Below are 23,292 nucleotides of genomic sequence, written 5' to 3'. Positions count from 1 at the left end.
TGAGAATTTTTCTGGATTGCGATAATTTAGCGGAAGCGATAAAATAATTTTATTGAATTTATGAGGTTTACAAGAGGTGCTCTCTAGAAACTTTCTAGAGTTGCAATGAGATAAAACAAAAATAGTAGCACTCGCGTGTTTTATTTTTATCTCTCCCCAAAATAATTAGTCTACCCTCTCCAAATTAAGATCTCCTAACCGAAGACTTAATTCTCACAAAACTTTCTTAATTCATTTTGTCTTACTCCCTAGTGTCTCCATACTCTCAACTTCTCACATTTTTCCTTTTTCCCATTCTATGCAAATGGCAACCCACCAATATATTTATACATGAGAAGCTTCGTCTGCCAACAATAATGTTGGCAGATTTAATGTTCAACATTGAATGAGTTGACACCGATTCTGTGCCTACCCATTCAATATATTTGACTTTTTATTTATTTATTTTTTTTTTTAATTATAAATTACAAAAACCAATCCCTCAATAATAAAAATTATAAAAATAGTTCTTCATGAATTAGGACTTCACAACAATTCCTTTTTTATTTAATTGTTTTAAAACAAAAATAGTAGCACTCCGGTGTTTTCCAAAAATACACAAAATAATTATCTTTACTATTTTTATCTCTCCCCAAAATAATTAGTCTACCCTCTCCAAATTAAGATCTCATAACCGGAGACTTAATTCTCACAAAACTTTCTTAATTCATTTTGTCTTGCTCCCTAATCTCTCCATACTCTCAACTTCTCACATTTTTCCTTTTTCTCATTCTATGCAAATGGCAACCCACCAATATATTTATACATGAGAAGCTTCATCTGCCAACAATAATGTTGGCAGAATTAATGCTCAACATTGAATGGGTTGACACAGATTCTGTGCCTACACATTTAATATATTTGACTTTTTATTTATTTATTTATTTTTTAATTATAAATTACAAAAACCAATCCCTCAATAATACAAATTACGAAAATAGTCCTTCATCAATTAGGACTTCACAACAATTCATTTTTTATTTAATTGTTTTAAATTAATAGTTAATAATCGGTTTGTGATTTTCATTTCTGGGTCCAATCTCTAGAGACTCCAAAGCCCTGAGAATCAATCGGTTTGTGATTTTCATTTCTAGATTCTCTCACTGATTCCATATCTGTTTTTGGAGTTGTAATCTCTAGAGACTCCAAAGCCCTGAGAATCAACGCTAAAGACAAATTCCCTCTGGATTGTAAAACGCACTTGCATGTAATTGATTTTAAATGTTCAATTGCGAAATTCAAATCTCTTTTAAAATTTACTTGAATCTGTGCAAAATTCGAAGAAAATGATTAGAATTCCTCAGGTCCATGGAAGAATTGGGCCAACCAGAGAAGCTGGCCATCCAAGACTCTTACTAAGTCTTCTAACCACCACCACCACAGCTTCTCCACCGCTGTTTTGCCTCTCTCTGGAACTCTCCATGAAGTTGCTATTTACATTCATAGGTTTCATAACCTTGATCTTATCCAATAAGGGTAAACTTTCCTTTTTCTTTTAATTTTTGGTTCGAGTTTCCCTTTCAATTAAATTTCCTTTTACATTTATGTACTTGGGATTGTTGGCCTTTGTATTTTTCTTAATTGTTTGATTACTTAAAATACTCGATATTCTACTTGATTTCAATGCATATAATTGGAGTTATACTCATTCATATGAATTTCAGATATGTATTCTATCTATAATCTCTTCAAAAGTTGCTCTCTATTTCACTTTTCATTTTTCCGTTGTATCTCTTGGCAAATGGCTCAACCTTTCAATATCTGATCTAATTTACAGGTTCAAGGTTTGTAAACATTACCTTTATGGAGTTGTAATTTCTTAATGGTAAGTTTGCTTCAATGGTAAGTTTGCTCCAAAATAAAGGCATTTCTGAGCAGTTCCTGTAATTACAAGAGGTTCTTTTTGACACCATGGCTGCTGAGGCGTCATTTCTATCCAAACTTACATTAATGAGGTAATGTTGTTTCTTCACCGGTTGTTTTTCCCTCTTATATCTACACTTGCAACTATCGACAATTAACAAGTTACAAGTAACTTTTTATGTGCCTAATGTTTAAATTTTCTCGATTGCAGAAATTTTCTTATAGGGGTTCCAATTTCCTTGAACTTAAACTATGTTTACATTATTTACCATATGTTACACTTACCTCTACATCGTTTGCCATAAATGCAGGAATGTGATATAAAGCTGTTCTCTCTAATCTTCCACAACCTTTATCTTTATTGGGATTTATTAAATGAAGGTACTAAGACTCGATCTCTATTTCATTTCATTTTAAATACTTTTTCTAGATTCTTAATAAAAGATTTGGTTTTATTTCCAATTTTTTCTTTTTGTTAGCTTCATTGTTGATTGAGGTACACATTGTGTTTACATGGAGGTGTGTTTCTCATTGTATTCCTATTCCTTTTTATTGTTTTTTTGGTTTATAGTCTTTTCATATACTCTTCTACGAGAACATGTGGGAAGAACAACAATAAATTCATAACGAGTTTAGTGTTGATGAGCAGTTTTCAATTAAATTCTTTATGATCTATGTACATTCTTTTGTTTTGAGGCTCCATTTTCCAGTCTAATATATTCTCGCTATAATATGTCAATTTCATTTATTTTTCCATTAGAGTTGTTAAATGAATGGAAATAGAGAGTTTGAAAATGGATATATATTTTTTCTTTGCTGTTAAATTAGAGTTGTTGATTGATTACTTTTTCTTTGCTGCTAAATTTTAATGAAAATAATATAGGAAAGACCGTTAACTCTCTATTAATATAGAAGACTCGCTAATAAGGGCAACAGAATTAGCAAAGAAAGAATGTGAAAGAAAATAATGTATGAAAAGACAGCTAACTCTCTATTGTTTACCTAGAGGTCATGCAAATATCCTACCACGTTTGCCGTTTAGTAAATGTTCATTCCCTATAGATTTTCCTGAGTGGCAGATGTGCATTTATTTAATATTTGGTAAAAAAATCAACTTAACTCAATGGTTTGCTGCATTTTAGGTTATTACTAATGGAATTCAGATGTGGAATAAAAGAACATGCCTATTTATTACCAAATGAAATCTACATAACCTCTTTGGTTTATCTTTCACTCATTCTTTCATTTCACTATACCTTCACCTCTTTACCCTAACTTTTTATTATTATTTTTTCTAATCTTTATATGTTCTTTTCTCAGTTTCGCTGCTTTTATTGTGGGAAATTAGAATATGAACCAAAAAAGCAAACAGAGCTTATAAAGCATGCAAGAGAAGTATGTGTCATTTCCTATGTCTTTTGCAACAACATCCAATGGCATTTGACAATGTTTCGGTCTTCTACTTGACTTTCCCTTTATAATTAGTCTTCATACAACCCATAGAAGAAAGGCAGAATAAGTTTAGGTGCTTTAATATAAGAAAAACTTCATTTTCCATTGTGGTATTCTTATATAGGTCCATCTTTTGTACGTTTAATTTTTTTTATAGAATTTGATCATTATTTGTTTGATAAATTTGTTATAAGCTTATGGTCTAAAGAAACTGTATCAATTATGTTCAGCTATCATCAATGCTCGTTAAATGATAACGAGTTACGCCGTCTAATCCTCTGTTTCTTCTAGAAGGGTATTGTCGTATGAGGCGAATCCCCTTTGACCCCCTCTTGGGCGGATCCTTGTAAGTAGCCCTGGCACGACATCGTATTCCTGTTATGTGCTATGTGGCGGATCACCGGAAGGAATGCTTAAGACGACGTCGTATCCTTATTTGTTCTCCATATATATCTTGAAGACGGGTCTTTTCTCTCCTTAAGCCCTTTTTGCTAGGGAATATCTCCCACTTAGTCCTTCACATTTTATGGCGGATGTTATCAGAAGCCCCCCCTAAATGGTCCTTTAAGTTCTTTAGGACTTCTAAGCTTCCTCGCATGCTATAAGCATTTATTGTTCCTGACAGGCGCCTTTATCTAAGCCAATGACGTTCTTACAAGTGGCTGTCCTCGACACTTACCATTACTTTCTACGGTTTTCTTCAGCCATCCTCAGAAGCTTTTCCTCTCCTCTCTGATCTTTCATGTAAGTTCATCCTTTTACTATAGTTTCTCCATTCTTCTTTTGAATTTCTGTTTGCTTTAATGCTTCTTTCCTCCTCTACCTCCTCTTTCGAGAGAACTTCAAGTTTGAATTAGAACTATTCCCTAGCTCCCTCTTCGTTTCGTATTCCTACCGCATCCATGAAAACCCAGAATCCCACTTTTGGAGAGGAAGCGAGTTCTTCTGCTCCTAAAAAGAAAGGGGCAAAGGCTCCTAAAATGGAAGTGACTTCTTACAGATTTAGCTTTTCCCTTTTGATAACCCTTCAGTCCCTATATCCTTGGCTCCAAGCAGCTTCTTGTATGGTTCCCACGCCCTATCAAAGACCTGCATCCCCTCTTGGGGGTTATTTCGCAGTTTACCAAAGCCATATCGAGAGGGGCTTTAGTTATCCAGTCCCGAAAATGATTGGGGACATTCTCGAATTTTTCCTCATCCCTATTTGTCAACTACATCCAAATGGTTGGTTAGATTTAATTTTAGATACTTACTTGGTGGCGAATTTAGGCTTAATTCTGAGCCCTCGCCTTTTCCGAACTCTTCACACCATATCCAAGCGCGGGGTGGAAAGTCACCTTACTTTTTCCAAATTAAAAGGGTACTCCCTTTTTCATAGCAAGATGTCAAACGTCCACCGTTGGGAGTAAAGATTTTTCTTTGTGAAGATAGTGGAGGTCGTACCTCTTGGATTTCCTGCCGCATGGAACTATAATCCAAAAGAAAGGGCGAATCAAAAGTTTTACCTTACCAAGGAGGAGAAGAGTACCCTGCGGATCCTTCGGTCCCTCAAGCATGATTTTTGGACGTATGACCAGGCTTTGACTATTATGAAATCTGGCGAACCCTTGGCAACAATGCGGGACGGAGAGATTCGCTACAATAATTTCTACGCTTTTGAAGGTATCTTCCTTTTTGATTCACCTTATTGACTTGTTTTTGTTCTTCGCCCCTTCTTGCAGGGGGAGGATTAACGCCAAGGATGCTATTGCAGAGAGGCATAAGCTTCAAGCAGCTTTGATTGCCCAGGAGAAGGCGAACGCTGCGCTCAGCAAGAAGGACAGGAAGCGTCCTGCAACCTCTGGAGCTCAATCCCCTCCTTCTTCGAAAAAGGCCCGGGTGGCCAGTCCTGATGTGTAGGCTTCACAAGCTGGTGAGCCGGATCAGCAGATGGTTCCGGCTAAGACTCCCAAAGTCTCCCTATTATCTTCTTCCTTTTCTCAGGTACGCCTTTTCTTTCTATATACTTCCAACTTTCAGTCCTCGAAGCCTGATATTCTTGGGGGCTATTGGCTATCCACTTATGGTCCGGGATTGGTCCTGGCTTCGGAGCACATAATGCACGACATTGAAGAAGCCATTGGCAAACTCCCTGTTGTTCTGGAGACAAGGGCCAAATACAAGACCTTATCTCATCTTAAGATGATCAAGCGTCGGGCTCTAGCGGTAAGTGCTATTTCTGAATTTGACACATTTTTGTGATTTTCTTTTCTAACTTACTCTTTCTTTTATCTATCTCAGACTATTGATCACTGCAACGCTGTGGAGGCGGACCTTTCCATGAATGCAGTGAATGAAGCTCGCCTCAAGGAGCTAGAGGATGAGGCCTCTCTCGCCAGATCCAATGCCCAGGCAGCAAGTGCTTTGGCGGATGGTTTAAAGGAGAAACTTGCTAACCTAGAGAAGAAGCTAGAAGAGAAGACTACGGAAGCTGCCCGGTTGTCTGAGGAGCTGAAGGCGGAGCAAGAGAGGCTGGAGAATGATTGGGAACGCCTGGAGGAAGCTTGTGGACTCCGTGCCTACTATTACGGTGAGCGCATCCTGGCGGCTCTTTCGCGAGACTTTCCAAATGCTGGCCTCGACGACCCCCAAGTGGAGGTGCCTTCCGAGAATGAGGCAGTTCACTATGCTTCCTTAGTGGATGCTAGGGCGATCATCTTTGTTGAAACACCTTTCCACATGATTTTGATTTGACAAAATTATTTAAGTAAATTTAAATATATTCTAAACACACTAAGTTTAAATGCTTTGATTTATTACACTAATGTGTTTGTTCAATGTTGAGTTAAATTGTTTATAAGACATAAAGACTAAATGACTTAAAGCCCAATACGAAAGTCAAAGCCCAAGTCAAACAGATTAAGACCACTCGGCCCGCGTGTGCAAAACGCTGTCGTTATGAACAAAACGCAGCTCAGCGAGAGAAGGATCTAGAAGACCTTCGTTGAACAACTTCGGAATGAAGCTGTTGAGTTGAATCGACAAAGAGTACAAAACAGCAGCTGAGCAAGAACAACTTCCAGACAAAGTGTTTCCACTTTGGGTAAAGTTCAGAAGACACAGGACGCTGTCTTGTTGACCTTACCATAAATGGAGAGACATTCTTCCGAACTGACTAAAAGCTGACCGAGGACAGAAGCTACTCAAATCTGATTGGCCGAGAGCTCTGAGCAAGACTGAGTGACAACGACAGGAAGTCGTTTCCCTCCAACGGTTATTTCGAAATTCGAAATGACTGATGCCTCAGACGTCTCTATAAATAGAGCCCTTCAGTTGCTTCATTTCAACATAGAACTTTATCAAGCCATTACGCTGACCAAAATTCTACTCAAAGTTCTGCGAGAAAAAGCAAAGCAAATACTTACACCAAATTCTATATCTTTCGTGTAAAAGTCTAGAGTGATTATTCAATCATCTAAGGTGTCTTAGCAATTGTTGTTTAGGACAAACCTTTATCATTTCTAAATATTAGAAAGAAGAGGCTGAGTACTCGGTTATAGTACTCAGCGAGAGATTAGGAGTGAGTAGAGGTATAGAGGAAGGTACTCTTGTTATACTCAGCTTCTAAGTTGTAAAAGGTTTGATGCTCTACCGTTAAAGAGCTCAGTAGAGAATTCGAAAGCTCGGAACGTGTTCCGGGGACAGGACATAGGCTCAGAGGCCAAACCTGGATAAATCTGCTGAGTAACATCTTTCTAACCTTAAACTCCTTAATATATATATTGCTTGCTTAAACAAAACTGACCAAGTAAAGAGGTCACGCTGAGTTGTATACATTGAGTATCTGAGTTCAGGAATAGACTCAAGTGCTATCTCCTGACTCAAAGAAAGAAGTTGACTTAGTCACCAGTTGACTAAGCTAGTGTCTTAATTTACTCAGCGCGCTGTGTTATCCTTTTTCAAAGAAAAAGAAGTCAGCCTTAACGTAATAAAATTTTAAATAGTTCCTACCCCCCCCCCCTCTTGGAACTAACTTGTTACGTTATAAGGGACCAACAAGTGGTATCAGAGCTTAAAAGCTCACTGAGAAAGGTTTAACTACCTTGAGCTGATCCCCACTATGGCTGAAAACAGCACTCGGTTTCTCCCAGGAAACCAGACAACTCAGATCTTACCTGAGGGGTTGTCCATTACTCGGCCTCCCCTATTCTTCGGGTCTAACTACACCTTCTGGAAGAATAGGATGAAAAACTTTATTCAGGCAACAAATATGAGTGCATGGCTTTCAATAGTCCAAGGCCCATTTGTTCCTGTTGAGGTTGTGGCTGGCCAAACAGTTGTCAAAGCTGAGGCCAAATGGACAGAGGATGATTTCAAGAAGCTACAAAATCACGCTTCGGCTATAAGCATGCTTCATTGTGCGCTTGATGCTGCAGAATATAATAAGATATCAGGTTGTGAGTCAGCGCAAGAGATCTGGAAGAAGCTGGAGGTCACCTACGAAGGAACCAACAAAGTAAAGGAGTCCAAGGTGAACCAGCATATGAGACTTTACGAGCTGTTCGAGATGAATGATGATGAGGGAATCTCTGACATGAATGCAAGGTTTACAAACATCATCAACGAGCTCAAGAGACTTGGGAAGATCTTCACTGAGGAAGAACAAGTTAAGAAGATTCTTAGGAGTCTTCCTAAAAACTGGCAAGCAAAGAAGACTGCTGTTGAGGAAGCTCAAGACTTAACCACCTACAAATATGATGAACTCATTGGCTCACTGCTGACCCATGAGATCTCAATGAAGAATTTCGAGGGGTAAGCACCTACAAATATGATGAACTCATTGGCTCAAGACTTAACCACCTACAAATATGATGAACTCATGTCACAAGAGACTTGGTCATGTAAGCATGGACCTCCTGGCCAAATTAGCAAGAAATAAATTGGTTGAGGGACTGCCAGAACTTAAATTTGAAAAAGATCAACTATGCCACGCTTGCCAAGCTGGAAAACAAACCAAATAATCTTTTCATAGTAAAAATATTGTCTCAACTAAGCGTCCGTTAGAGTTACTACACTTGGTTCTCTTCGGTCCAGTGCAGCCACTGAGTCTGGGTGGAAGAAGATTTTCTTTGGTCATTGTAGATGACTTCTCTCGGTACACTTGGGTCATCTTGCTGAGTAGCAAGGATGAGACCTTTGAGACATTTTCAAATTTGGTTAGAAAACTTGAAAATGATAAAGACCTAAAATTGGCTCACATCCGAAGTGATAATGGTGGAGAATTCAAAAACCAACAGTTTGTTGAATTCTGTGAAGCCATCGGCATTGACCATAATTTTTCTGCTCCTAGGACGCCTCAACAAAATGGGGTTGTTGAAAGGAAGAACAGAACCTTGGTTGAAATAGCCAGGACAATGCTGAGTGAGCATAGGCTTCCAAAGTACTTTTGGGGAGAAGCTGTTAACACAACATGCTATATTCTTAATAGGGCTCTTGTTAGACTTATACTAAAGAAAACCCCCTACGAACTTTGGAAAGGACGAAAGCCCAACATTGGATACTTTCGTGCCTTTGGCTATAAATGTTTTATTTTAAACACCAAAGCTAGCCTAGCTAAGTTTGACTCAAAAGCTGATGAAGCTATCTTTTTAGGCTACTCAACAAACAGCAAAGCATACAGAGTTTTCAATAAACGAACTCAAGTTTTAGAAGAGTCAGTACATGTTGAGTCCGATGAAACTAACCCTGCAGGAAGATATCTGCCGCTGACCGAGGATGATCCACACTTAGTACCCGCTGATCAAGATACAGCCGCTGAGTCATTCCCTCAAGGGCTGACCAAAGGTAAAAGTGAACCTCAAATTGTTTTCGCTGACCAGTCTACACCTGCAGAGATCGTTGAAACACAGACAGCACAAGACATCAATCTACCAAAGGAGATAAGGATACCAAGAGGAAACTCAGAGAGTGCTATTCTTGATGCCGCTGAGAATACCCTGATGACAAGAAACCAACTCAGGAGATACCTCAGCAACGTAGCCTTCGTCTTAGTTTAGGAACCTAAGAACTTCGCTGATGCTGAGGAAGATGAATTCTGGATGAGCGCAATGCAAGAGGAACTTGACCAATTCAGAAGAAACGATGTATGGGAGTTAGTGCCACACCCAAGGAGTCAGAAGACCATTGGAACAAGATGGGTCTTCCGCAACAAGCTGGATGAGCAAGGAAATGTAGTCAGGAACAAAGCAAGGCTTGTAGCTCAGGGCTACAGTCAGCAAGAAGGTATTGACTACGGTGAGACCTTTGCCCCAGTGGCAAGGCTATAGGCTATTATAATTTTGTGCGCTTATGCAAGTTATATGAACTTTAAACTGTTTCAAATGGATGTTAAGAGTGCATTTCTTAATGGAGTTAAAAACGAGGAAGTTTATGTTAATCAACCTCCAGGGTTTGAGGATCCTAAATTCCCAAACCACGTTTATAAACTCAAAAAGGCTCTGTACGGCCTCAAGCAAGCACCACGTGCTTGGTATGAGAGGCTGACCAGTTTCCTGCTGACTAGAAACTATGTCAGAGGCAAAGCTGATACAACCTTATTCATTAAGAGAAAAGGTAAAGATACCCTGCTGGCTCAAATATATGTGGATGATATTATTTTCGGTGCTACTAATGAGTCAATGTGCAAGGAATTTAGCAAGCAAATGCAGACTGAGTTTGAAATGTCAATGATGGGAGAACTCAACTTCTTCCTTGGACTTCAAATCAAGCAAGTGAAAAATGGCATCTTCATCAGTCAAGCCAAATATGCCAAGGAGATATTGAAGAAATATGATCTTGAAAATTGCAAGCCAATATCTACTCCTATGGGCACTGACACTGTCCTCTGCGCTGACGAGAATGGTAAGTCGGTAGACAGCAAATTGTATCGAGGTATGATAGGCTCTCTACTTTACTTAACAGCAAGTAGACCGGACATTCAGTTCTCAGTATGCTACTGTGCTAGATATCAATCTAACCCTAAGGAATCTCATTACATAGCTGTAAAAAGAATCCTTAGATATTTGCAAAGCTCAGTGAACGCAGGTTTATGGTATCCCAACACTCGTTGTTTCACACTCGTTGGATACACTGACGATGACTATGGACGAGACAAGCTTGAACGAAAAAGCACCTCTAGAGGATGTCACTTCTTAGGAAGCTGTCTTGTATCCTGGTTCAGCAAGAAGCAGGTGTCAGTAGCCTTATCTACCACTGAAGCTGAGTACATTACTGCTGGACACTGTGTTGCTCAAGTCCTATGGATTAAACAACAGCTTGAAGACTATGGTGTTCAAACAAAGACAATTGAGGTCAAATGCGACAACAAGAGTGCAATTGATCTATCAAAGAACCCAATTCAACACAGCAGGATGAAGCATGTCAGCATAAGACATCACTTCATTAGAGACCATGTACTCAAGGGTGAGATAAAGCTGACCTATGTCCCAACGGATGAGCAGCTTGCGGATATCTTCACAAAGCCACTGGCTCGTGAATAGTTCAGCATACTGAGAGAAGCCATTGGTATGTTTAATCCTCTTCAGTAAATTCCAGCTCTTAATATAGATTCATGCTGAGTGAATTAACATGATGAATGATCTATTATTTGTTGATTGAATAGACGTATGCTGAGTGATTAATGCTAAATGAATGAATATCACATACTGAGCAAACATTGGCACCGAGTAGTTATCTCAAACTGAGAAATCATCCGTTTGTATAAAACTGACCACTCAGAATATAAAACGCTTAGTATTCTAAACGCTGAGTATAAGATCCATTGCATTTAATGCTAGAGCACGTGAATAGCCACCTAGGATGACGTATGCGCTGAATGTGTCATAAAAGCCAGGATCATTATCGGTTGACAATCCCAAGGCAAAACTGACACATGGATTCGATAAGATCCACTTTTCACCGCTATAAATAATGGGCAAATCCCCATTTTTATCACTTTACACTTACCGAATTCTCAGGCATAAGCATTCTCTCTCTTAAAAAAAAACTCTCAAGACTTCCAAACCCTTCTCTGAAACTATGACTAAGATTTCAGTGAACATCTCCGGTGTCGGTCACCCTAAGACTAGTTCTGATGAACCTTCTAAGCATACTACTCTGCCTGAAACGACTAAGGCCACTACACCGAGCAAAGGCAAAGCTGGCCAAGCTACCTCCTCTAAAGGAAAGCCGACCAAAGTCAGAACCTACACTAAAGTCTTCGAAGACGCTAGAGAGTGGAAGATAGACTTCTCAAGATGGTTCTCTGAGGCTTTCGTAACAACCGAGCAACCATTCTGTGAATGGATATCGAAGAATGGATGGATGGAGCTGTTCTCTATCAGAGATCCAACTTACTCTGACCTAGTAAGGGAATTCTACCATAATCTACGGGTTGCTGACGATAACCAGGACTACCTAGTAACCGTGGTAAAGGAGAAAACAATCTTTATCAACCCTACCTACCTTGCCAAGTTGCTAAAATTGAAGAATGAGGGAACAAAGCTGAGGAGAACTGGTGATCATGAAGGAACTGGGTACGAAGCCACCTTCTGCAAACCCCCTGGCCATTCTGGAGAAATCTCAAGTTCATCAATGGGCCAGCACCAAAAGATGGCACACTACCTGCTGACCAATTACATCTACCCCAAGATTAATTGCACCAGCTCAGCGACAAATTTCGAGCAATGCTTCATATGGCATATGTTGACCTTCAAGCCCATCAATATGCCAGTTTTCTTAATTGCCGGCTTCCAAAGGAGCACTGGAACTTTAAGGCTAGGCTCACTCATAACCAGAATCCTCATAGACCATCAGATTGACCTATTCGAGGAAACTCAGGCCCAAGGCTCTGAGATAACAGCTGCTGCGCTGTGTGCCCTGAAGTATAACCAACCGGTTAAGAAAGCCAAAGGTGGTGATCAGCCTGCTGAGGAGACTGTCCCAAAGAAGGGCAAAAGAACAAAGGCTCCAGCTGCCCGCAAAAGGAAAGCTGTTGGGACTCCTTCAAAGAATGTTGAGCCTCAGGCCAAGAAGCTAAAGTCAACTTCTCAAAAAGGTCAGGAGAGACCTAAGTCAGCCGAGAAGAGAAGCAGGCAAGATGAGCCTGATACAGAAGAAAGAGTGGATGCTGCTGAGCAACCTCTGAAGAAGAATAAGTCTTCAGAGCTGACCCCAATTGATGCTATCCCCACTGACATCATTGTTCCTGGTGATTCTCACTTCACACAATGTCAAGGAACTGAAGCTGAGCATCAAGAAGATGATGTGGAATTGGATGATCACTTCATCACTCAGGTGGAAGAAGAATTAGATAACGAAAATCAGGATGATGAGGAAGCAGAAGAAGAAGAAGAAGAAGAAGAAGAAAGCGATCAGGATGACGCTGAGGAGACAGCGAGTGAAGAGGAAGCTACTGACCCAACTAATACTGAGTTGGCTGCAGATGAAGTACAAGAACAAACTAACCAGCCCAATGCTGATCAAGAAGAGACTTCTCCTTCTCACTCAAGAGAATCTATCCAAGCTGATCCTACTCCTCCTCGCAGAAGAAGATTAGTAAAGGCAAGTCAGAAAACTGTCATTGACCTCCCTGTTCAAAAGCCAACCAAAGATCCTTCCTCACTTAAGTTAAAGTTTTTCAGTAAGCAAACCCCTTTTTCTCAACAATCTTCTCTTGAAAAGCAAGCCTCTGTTTCTTCACAAAAGGAACAAGCCGACTTGAGTGCTTCCGCCAACTCTACAAGTCAAACCGATCAAGTTCTCGTTAATGCTGTTGCTCCAAGCAGTGTGCTGACTCAGAACATTCCTGCCCCTGTCAGCACTGACAACATTAGGATTACTACTTCACCGACCATCACTACTGCCGATCAATCATCTCTTCCAGAAAACCAAGTGCAGCTCGAAAACACCCTTCCAGTCACTGACCATATCATCACTCTGACTCCTCCACCAACTGGTCATACTGAGGAAACTAGGCAACATGATGAAGGATCACTCAGCTATCTGCATGCCACCGAGTCTGGTAGACAACTCATCAACTTGGTGCAGTCATTAATCAAGGATATTCATCAAACTGCTGAACCTACTGCTGGTGGCATTAGAGATTGAAACGAATAGAAAATAAAGTTTTTTTCTTATAACTATTGGTACCCAAACGACCATGAGATGAAAGTTATCTTGAATTGTTTCGTTTATTCCAAATCATTGCTATGAAAAAAAAATCAATTAAATCAATAATATTAATTTGTAATATTATTAATATCACATTCGAATATAAGTGTATAAAAAAGAACTAGTTTAAATTTGGACAAAGAACTATATTGAATAAATTGCAAGTTTATTTGGATAAGAAATTGAAAGAAAGAGGAAAACATCACATTAAGGACTAAAATAAAAAAAAATATAAAGTGAAAAAATAGGGACTAAAATGAAAGTTCCAAATTAGGGATTAAAATGAATAAAATTAAAAATATTAAATTAAAAGTTAAAATGAATAAAAAGGAAACCTAACTTATTAATTAAGGATCAAAGTGAATAAAAATAATATTATTATGTTAGAGATTAAAATGAATTAGAAAAGTAAATTATTAGATTTGGATTAAAAGTGAAGAAGGATAAAGTTATTAGATTAGGGGTTCCAACGAATAAAAATAAAGTTTATTACATTAGAGATTAAAACGAATAGAAAATAAAGTTTTTTTTTCTTATAACTATTGGTACCCAAACGACCATGAGATGAAAGTTATCTTGAATTGTTTCGTTTATTCCAAATCATTGCTATGAAAAAAAATAAATCAATTAAATCAATAATAGTAATTTGTAATATTATTAATATCACATTCGAATATAAGTGTATAAAAAAGAACTAGTTTAAATTTGGACAAAGGATTATAAAATTGAAAAGTTTATTTGGAAAGGAAATTGAAAGAAAGAGGAAAACATCACATTAAGGACTAAAGTGAATAAAATATAAAGTTCAAAAATATGGACGAAAATGAATAAAATGAAAGTTTCAAATTGGGGACTAAAATGAATAAAATTAAAAGTATTAAATTAAAAATTAAAATGAATAAAAAGGAAAGCTAACTTATTAATTAATGATCAAAGTGAATAAAAATAATATTATTATGTTGGAGATTAAAATGAATTAGGAAAGTAAATTATTAGATTTGAAATAAAAGTGAGGAATGATAAAGTTATTAGATTAGGGGTAACAACGAATAAAAATAAAAGTTTATTACATTAGCGATTAAAACGATAAACCAATTAAATCGATTTTAAAGTTAAAGAGCATAATGAAAAAGATAAACCAATTAAATCGATTTTAAAGTTAAAGAGCATAATGAAAAAGATTAACCAATTAAATCGATTTTAAAGTTAAAGAGCATAATGAAAGTAAAACCAATGTTTAGAGAACATAAATATAATTTACTATAATTACTATGATTATTTGCACATGTCCATAAATATTATTTTGGCGGCCATATTTATAATAATAAATGAATCTTTAATTAATTATATACGTTAATTTGTTCATAATTTCCATAATAGCTTTGAATTATAGATATAATTTGTTCCATTAATCTTAGTTGGCTTGCATGGCTAACACTCAAGCCATGAAAGCCAAATAAATGAATCTTTAATTAATTATGTGTGAACTGAACAAAAAATTCAAATATTTCTCATGTTTTGTTATAAGTTTTTTTGGACAAGTTCAGGAAGAAATGATATGTAAAGCTTAAATTGTTCTTATTTGAAAATGTTAGGGTTTTAGTTATAAAAGTTTCTAAAATTCATGAGTTGATATTAGGGTAAATAATTTATTAGTCCCCTAATTTTTACCTAACACACTGTTTAGTCCCCTATTTTGAAAAACATATTTTAAGGTCCCTATTTTGCCAATATTAACCTTGTGGTCCTTTTATCTATTTTTTAGATTTTTAACTGAACATATCTTAGCTTTTAGGACAACCACAGTACAATACAAGTTGACCATGTTACTCTGTTATTTTATATCTATATGTTTATGCTAAAATATAACGATTACAAGTCTAAAAAAACTAGACAAAAGGACCAAAGGGTTAATATTAGCAAAATTTAGGGACTTTATAATGTGTTTTTCAAAATAGGGGGACTAAATAGTGTGTTAGGTAAAAAGTAAGGGGACTAATAAATTAATATACATAACATCAAAATACAATAGCTCTGAAATCAAATTTGAGTTCGTGATAACAGTAAAATAGAAACTACATATGGACTCAAATCAAATTTAAGTCTGTTGACAAAGCTACAAATTAGCAACAAATCTATGAAGCACTGATACGGGTACGTGTATGTATATGGGTATGACAACCAACATTTTTGAAAAAGATTAGACACGGGTTTGGCGGGGATATATATAATCACAAATTACACTCGTAAGTCATTATAAGACCATAAATAACACTTAGGCTCTGTTCTTTATCGCTGAAAAAAACTGAACTGCGAATTGAACTGAACTGAACTGAATTGAACTGAACTGAATGCTACTGAATACTGAACTGAACTGAACTGAACTGAATTTAACTGAATGCTACTTAACTTAACTGAATGCTACCGAATGGTTCTAATAAATTTAATAATATCAATAATAAATAAATATATTATTAAAGATAAAAATAAATTGAATATCAAATAAAAGCTCGGGTTGATAAAATCTTGGCTCGATAAAAGCCTATGAAATTAAATAAAAACTATAATAAATAATGGTAAATTACTGAATGCTGAAACTGTTGAAACTGAATGCTGAACTGAACTGAACTGAATTGAACTGATTGTTACTAAAATTAAGTGATAAAGAACAGATCCTTATAATAAGTCATTAATTCATAAAAAAACATTTACTACTTCAAACTATTTAAACTACAAAGTCATTAGAAAAGCATAAATACCATTTACAATAACTAATAAGTAATTAATTCATAAAAAAACATTTAATTTCAAACTATTTAAACTACAAAGTCATTATAAAAATATAAATAACATTTAATTAGTCTAATCCCGTAAAAAAAAATCAAAACTTGAAAATAAAACCTAATTTGTGATTTTAAATCTTTAAAATAAATTAACTTTCTATTTTTTACATATTTATGGCGTTTTTATAGATTTACGGATGCAATTTTTACACTTTAAGCAAATTTAAAGGACTAATCAGACACCATGAAGTTCCTAACAAAACTATTTAAAATTGCAACCTCCATCACTCTTTTGCTGGTTTTCCTTAACAAACTTCCTTTTTCATCTTAGGTCAAAATCTTATGAAATTTGACATTTCCATTTTCTTTAAATAGAACTCGAATGGACATATCTGTTCATTAATGAACACGTTCTTTCACGAACCCATAAGACTGTTCAGGAATGAACACCACTGTTCACGAACAGAAAGGACTATTCATGAAGGGAGGTGTCTTTAGGCATTGAATTTTGATGTATAGATTAAATCAATCGTTCTATGACTATTTTAACTCGCATATAATTATCACCATTCTTGTTTCCCATTCCTTACATTTGAGATATAGACCAATTCCATCATATTATTAGTAATCTTTCACAGGAGTCTTGGAAAGAAGAAATGGAAACGAAAAGGGTCAAGAAGTTGGAAGAGAAAGAAGACCGAATTAGTGATTTGCCAGATCCCATCATTCACGATATTCTCTCCTTTTTACCTTCAACTGAAGAAGCTATCAGGACTAGTGTTTTGTCAAAAAGGTGGAAGACTCAGTGGACTCAAGTTCCGGTTCTCATCTTCATCGATTCAAAATGTACGTCTTATGATAACTACCTTGAATTCATAGACAAGACCTTAGATTTGCACGACTGCTTAAAGATAGAGAAATTCCACATTCAATATGGTTATGTTGATGATAAGGAGGATCCACAATTTGCTTCGAAAATCTGTTTTCCAATTGGAAAACATGTGGAGGATTTACGTATCAGTTCAACAGTTCAACGGATAGAAGGGTAAATTATCAGCCTTATTTCCTTTTGGACTATGGTTATATATTGCCAGAAATCCTTTTCGACAATGCTTCATTTGTTAAATTAAGCACAGAAAATTGTTGGTTTATGCCTAGTGGAAAGGTAAATTGGCCACGTCTCACAGCATTGAATATAGGACGTTGTAACTTGACTCATCATGCCATGGGACATGTTCTATCTGGCTCTCCCTTACTCAAATCCTTAGAATTAATTGACTTGCTTTTGAAAAGATTGTTATTGCCTTCAAATCCTTGAAAATATTGGTTATAAAATCTTATTCCCTGGCTAGCATTTCTGTTCTTGAAATTTCATGTGGGAACCTTGAAAAATTATCTCTCAGGGGTGTGAGTATGAATGATACAGAGTTATTTGCTCAAGCAATTGAAAATGTTATATCTAGCAATTTGTTACTTGAATCATTTAAATTAAACTACTGTCGTGGGATTCAACAACTGGTTATTTCTTCCAAATCCTTGAAAATATTGGTTTTAGGAGATGTTCACAATGAGCTTGATTTAGAAATTTCTTGTCCATGGCTTGAGGATTTATCCATTCGGGTTGGTTTGAATGTTAAAACAGTTAAATTACTAAATTTGCCATCTTCACTTTGTGCTACTATTATTTTCGACTTTGGTATGAAGATATATAAAAGAATGATTGAAGACATTTTGAACCAGCTTGAGCATGTGAAGGAGCTAATAGTCAATACTTACTTTATGGAGGTAAAGAAAATAAGCATTTCATCATTCGTAATAAGTTAATTACTTGACAATTTTTAATTTTAAAATCGATTATGTTTATAGGCAATGTCGGCTATGAAGTTGAGTGATCAGTTTTCTCCTGTGTTAAATATTAAATGTTTGACTCTGGAATCTGCTCATTTAGAAAAGCACCATTCTGGAATTGCACTGCTACTAGGTATTTCACCTCTGCTTGAGAAATTAGTTATCAATATGCGGACTAACTACCGTACCATGGTAATTTCTGGAAACATTCTAAATAACAAATTTAGTTTAATATTTTATGCATTAAAAAGTTTTTTAACACTAACTACCTCTGTTTATTTTTCATGTTTTGTTAATTTCTTTGGACTAATAACAATTTCCCTTGTTAGGCCCATGATAACATTGAGAACAATTATTGGATTTCAAATACAACGGTTTTCAATTGTTTGGAATCGCACCTGAAGACTATTAAGATCACTGGCTTTCCGAGGACAGATTGTACACATGAGCATATGTTAAACTTTGCTCAATTTCTGCTCAACAATTCAAGAGTGCTGGAAAAGATGGTGGTCGTTTTGAAAGAAAATGAAACAACTTTTCCTTTACAAGTATCTGAAATATTGTCAGGCTTGCCAAAATGTTCTGAAAATGCAGTTATTGAGGTGTTATATTGTAAGTAAACAGAAAAGTTTTGGTAGTTTTGCTCAATGTTTAAAGGGATTATTCAAAATGGGATGATGATTATGGTTTAATGACTATTTCTAATGTAGAGCTTATTGTTTTTTTCAAGGTTAAATAATTTATTTGTCCCCTAGTTTTTGCCTAACACACTATTTAGTCCCTCTATTTTGAAAAACACATTATAAGGTCCCTAGTTTTTACCAATATTAACCCTTTGGTCCTTTCGTCTAGTTTTTTTAGACTTGTAATCGTTATATTTTAGTATAAATAGATATATATAAAATAACAGAGTAACATGGTCAACTTGTATTGTAATGTGGTTGTCCTAAAAACTAAAATATGTTCGGTTAAGAATCTAAAATGACCACAAGATTAATATTGACAAAAGATAGAGACTTTAAAATGTGTTTTTCAAAATAGAGGGACTAAACAATATGTTATTGAAAAAAAGGGTAATATGTGCCTTGTCTGTTCTTCAAGGTGATCAGTTCTAACTTGAACATTGTATTTCAATTTGTGATGTTTATATTGTATTTCAATTTGTGATTTACGTTGATACTCCAATAATTGCTTTTTTTTTGCACATGATTTTGCAGTTGGCACGTATAGTTAGAATAAGTTTTTCTTATAATAAATAGAAAAGTTTTTGCAATTTTTTGTGCTTGATTATGCTTTTACGTTTGGGGTAAAATGAAGTAACCTGATTAATGAACTACAATAATCAGTTACCTGATTCTCCATGGAATTTGAGTCAATATAGAAGCACTAGGAAAGTGCACGGCTGCTCTATGAAGCCTTTGTTGAAACAACATAGTTCTATAGAATGGGTTGAAAAAACTCTTTCCCTATTCATAATGTTCTTGTTTTCATACTCCGGTGATAACGAGTCTATATAAGATTTGAGTTCGCTTGACTAATCTATATTGTATCCTGGGAGACGATCATTTCTTTTAATTTTGAGTGACAGTAGGTGAAATTTCCAGAATATGTCCAATTTGTTTTTCTGCATTCTTTTCCAGTCTTAAGCTAGCAGTGCATCCTGTATTGTTGATCCTGATTGTACAAGATAATTATACACACCGTGCATCACACGGGTACAAACTAGTTAATTTATATGTGACAAGTTTATACATTTTGACATGTTATTTGTATTTCCGTTAGTAATAAAATAAATATTTTAAACGTAATTAATGTTTGAAATGTTTGATATGATATCTTCGAAAATATATAGGAAATAAACTATAAAAATATAGGCTTAATACATCTTGTTGTTCCTGTACTTAACTATCAAAGAATATTTTTATTTTTTTATTAAATTATATTTATTTATTAATAAAAACTGATGCCGATATTATTATTATCTTTGGGGTCGGTTTTTAATAACCCGGCCCTAAGAAAGCAATATTGTCACCCGTTTTTTTAAAAAACCAATACCGTTTTTTTTAAGAAGGATAAAGTTATTAGATTGGGGTTCCAATGAATAAAAATAAAATCTATTACATTACAGATTAAAACGAATAGAAAATAAGGATTTTTTTATAACTATTGGCACCCAAACGATCATAATATGAAAGTTATCTTGAATTGTTTCGTTCGAATATAAGTGTATAAAAAAGAACTAGTTTAAATTTGGACAAAAGGATATATCGAATAAATTGAAAAGTTTATTTGGAAACGAAATTGAAAGAAAGAGGAAAACATCACATTAAGAACTAAAGTGAATAAAATATAAATTTCGAAAATATGGACTAAAATGAAAGTTCTAAATTAGGGACTAAAATGAATAAAATTAAAAGTATTAAATTAAAAGTTAAAATGAATAAAAAGGAAAGCTAACTTATAAATTAAGTAAGAAGGATAAAGTTATTAGATTAGGGGTGTTGATGATAAGGAGGATCCACAATTTGCTTCGAAAATCTGTTTTGCAATTGGAAAACATGTGGAGGATTTACGTATCAGTTCAACCAGTTCAACGGATAGCAGGGTAAATTGTCAGCCTTATTTCCTTTTGGACTATGGTTATATATTGCCAGAAATCCTTTTCGACAATGCTTCATTGGTTAAATTAAGCACTGAAAATTGTTGGTTTATGCCTAGTGGAAAGGTAAATTGGCCGCGTCTCACAACATTGAATATAGGACGTTGTAACTTGACTCATCATGCCATGGGAAATATTCTATCTGGCTCTCCTTTACTCAAATCCTTAGAATTAATGGACTGTGCTTTTGAAAAGATTGTTACAGAGTTATTTGCTCAAGCAATTGAAAATGTTATATCTAGCAATTTGTTACTTGAATCATTTAAATTAAACTACTGTCGTGGGATTCAACAACTGGTTATTTCTTCCAAATCCTTGAAAATATTGGTTTTAGGAGATGTTTACAATGAGCTTGATTTAGAAATTTCATGTCCACGGCTTGAGGATTTATCCATTCGGGTTGGTTTGAATGTTAAAACAGTTAAATTACTAAATTTGCCATCTTCACTTTGTGCTACTATTATCATGATAACATTGAGAACAATTATTGGATTTCAAATACAACGGTTTTCAATTGTTTGGAATCGCACCTGAAGACTATTAAGATCACTCGCTTTCCGAGGACAGATTGTACACATGAGCATATGTTACTTTCCCGTTACAAGTATCTGAAATATTGTCAGGCTTGCCAAAATGTTCTCAAAATGCAGTTATTGAGGTGTTATATTGTAAGTAAACAGAAAAGTTTTTGTAGTTTTGCTCATTGTTTAAAGGGATTATTCAAAATGGGATGATGATTATAGTTTAATGACTATTTCTAATGTAGAGCTTACTGTTTTTTTCAAAGTTAAATAATTTATTTGTCCCCTAGTTTTTACCTAACACACTATTTAGTCCCTCTATTTTGAAAAACACATTATAAGGTCCCTAGTTTTTACCAATATTAACCCTTTGGTTCTTTCGTCTAGTTTTTTTAGACTTGTAATCGTTATATTTTAGCATAAATAGATATATATAAAATAACAGAGTAACATGGTCAACTTGTATTGTACTGTGGTTGTCCTAAAAACTAAAATATGTTCGGTTAAGAATCTAAAATGACCACAAGATTAATATTGGCAAAAGATAGAGACCTTAAAATGTGTTTTTCAAAATAGAGGGACTAAACAATATGTTATTGAAAAAAAGGGTAATATGTGCCTTGTCTGTTCTTCAAGGTGATCAGTTCTAACTTGAACGTTGTATTTCAATTTGTGATGTTTATATTGTATTTCAATTTGTGATTTATGTTGATACTCCAATAATTGCTTTTTTTTTTTTTGCACATGATTTTGCATTTGGCACGTATAGTTAGAATAAGTTTTTCTTATTGAAAACTTGATTTTTCCTCTTATTTTTGCAAGCAAAATAATAAATAGAAAAGTTTTTGCATTTTTTTATGCTTGATTATGCTTTTACGTTTGGGGCAAAATGAAGTTACCTATTTGAGTCAAAGTCATGTCAATATAGAAGCACTAGGAGAGTGGACGGGCCAGCTAGATGTTGGCTGAACTGTGTCTGCCGTTAGAGCATGTCGTGTTCGTACGTGAACAATCGTGTCTGTGCGTGTACAGTTGTGTTCGTTCATCAAAAGACATCTTTACGAGTTCTATTTCTATAGAATGGGTTGAAAAACTCTTTCTCTGTTCATAATGTTCTTGTTTCATACTCGGGTGATAATGAGTCTATATACGATGTAACACCCGTATCAAAAACCGTTTTATTTAATTAACATTTAGCTATAATAGACAATTAAAACATCATTAAAACAAGTAGATGTTTTAAATACACCAATTTATTAATTTATCAAAACTTTACACCTTAAAACTTAATAAGTCTATATTTTTACTATAGACTGCAAAGTAGTTTAACATATTGACCATCCTCACAATTGAACCGCTAGTCAATCAATACCTTTAACCTGAAAAGAAAACTGATAGGGAGTATGGTGAGTTTGAGAGGCTCAGTAAGATAGTTAATTATATACATAGCTCTAAGGGCCCTGCTTGTCAAGAAAAGATATACCCAATGGTTCACCGGTCAATTCAAAATATCACAATCTCAATCTCATCATAATCAACAGCACAGGATAGCCCTCTCGGCCATGTATCCCCGCACCATCCCGGTGCGTAGCAAAAACAGCACAGAGTATCTCCTGCATCCCGAGATACTCCGACACTAGCCTCGTGGACAAGTGCCTAGCAATTCATATCTCAACTCAACCATATATATCATCAATACGTACACGAATGAACCATTGAATATAACTTCGTTAAGACAAGCTATTACTCATTCTCAATTTCTTTCTTTACCAAACACATCCAACATTCGCTTTCCTCAATAATAATTATTTCATAACATTTAATATCGCATTAATATATATCACGCTGACCACATTCATTAAACAAATCACAACAGTCATATAGTTTCAACTATCATCAATATTATCACTGAAAATAAAAAAGGGCACAGACATCATCA

At 35.4% G+C, this 23,292-nt stretch overlaps 1 protein-coding gene and 1 long non-coding RNA gene across 4 annotated transcripts; both read left to right on the top strand.

Moving 5' to 3' along the window:
- The first annotated feature begins 1,065 nt into the window (after nucleotides 1-1,065).
- Nucleotides 1,066-3,537, top strand: LOC136203455 (uncharacterized). Of its 3 annotated transcripts, none has more exons than XR_010674846.1 (5): nucleotides 1,066-1,246; nucleotides 1,344-1,515; nucleotides 1,817-1,994; nucleotides 2,214-2,283; nucleotides 3,223-3,537. It is a non-coding gene; the product is annotated as an uncharacterized lncRNA (long non-coding RNA). The 3 variants fall into 3 exon arrangements; XR_010674845.1 differs by adding an exon at nucleotides 2,382-2,421 and having other exon boundaries at nucleotides 1,066-1,515; XR_010674844.1 differs by having other exon boundaries at nucleotides 1,066-1,515.
- Nucleotides 3,538-5,283: 1,746 nt separating this feature from the next.
- On the top strand, nucleotides 5,284-6,180 carry LOC136202359 (uncharacterized). Its single transcript, XM_065992926.1, has 2 exons — nucleotides 5,284-5,559; nucleotides 5,635-6,180. Exons 1-2 carry the CDS (start codon nucleotides 5,284-5,286, stop codon nucleotides 6,085-6,087), a joined length of 729 nt encoding a protein of 242 aa, XP_065848998.1. The 3' UTR covers nucleotides 6,088-6,180.
- The last annotated feature ends 17,112 nt before the right edge of the window (nucleotides 6,181-23,292 follow it).

The sequence above is a fragment of the Euphorbia lathyris genome, chromosome 8 (genome assembly GCF_963576675.1).
Source record: "Euphorbia lathyris chromosome 8, ddEupLath1.1, whole genome shotgun sequence".
Lineage (NCBI taxonomy): Eukaryota > Viridiplantae > Streptophyta > Magnoliopsida > Malpighiales > Euphorbiaceae > Euphorbia > Euphorbia lathyris.
This window is presented reverse-complemented; position numbering and strand designations above follow the sequence as displayed.

What these genes read in the sequence shown, in the direction of transcription:
- LOC136202359 (XM_065992926.1), top strand. Translation starts at nt 5,284, where the DNA reads ATGGTTCCGGCTAAGACTCCCAAAGTCTCCCTATTATCTTCTTCCTTT. An exon ending in TCAAGCGTCGGGCTCTAGCG is followed by an intron (nt 5,560 to 5,634) that starts GTAAGTGCTATT and finishes TATCTATCTCAG; the next exon opens with ACTATTGATCACTGCAACGC.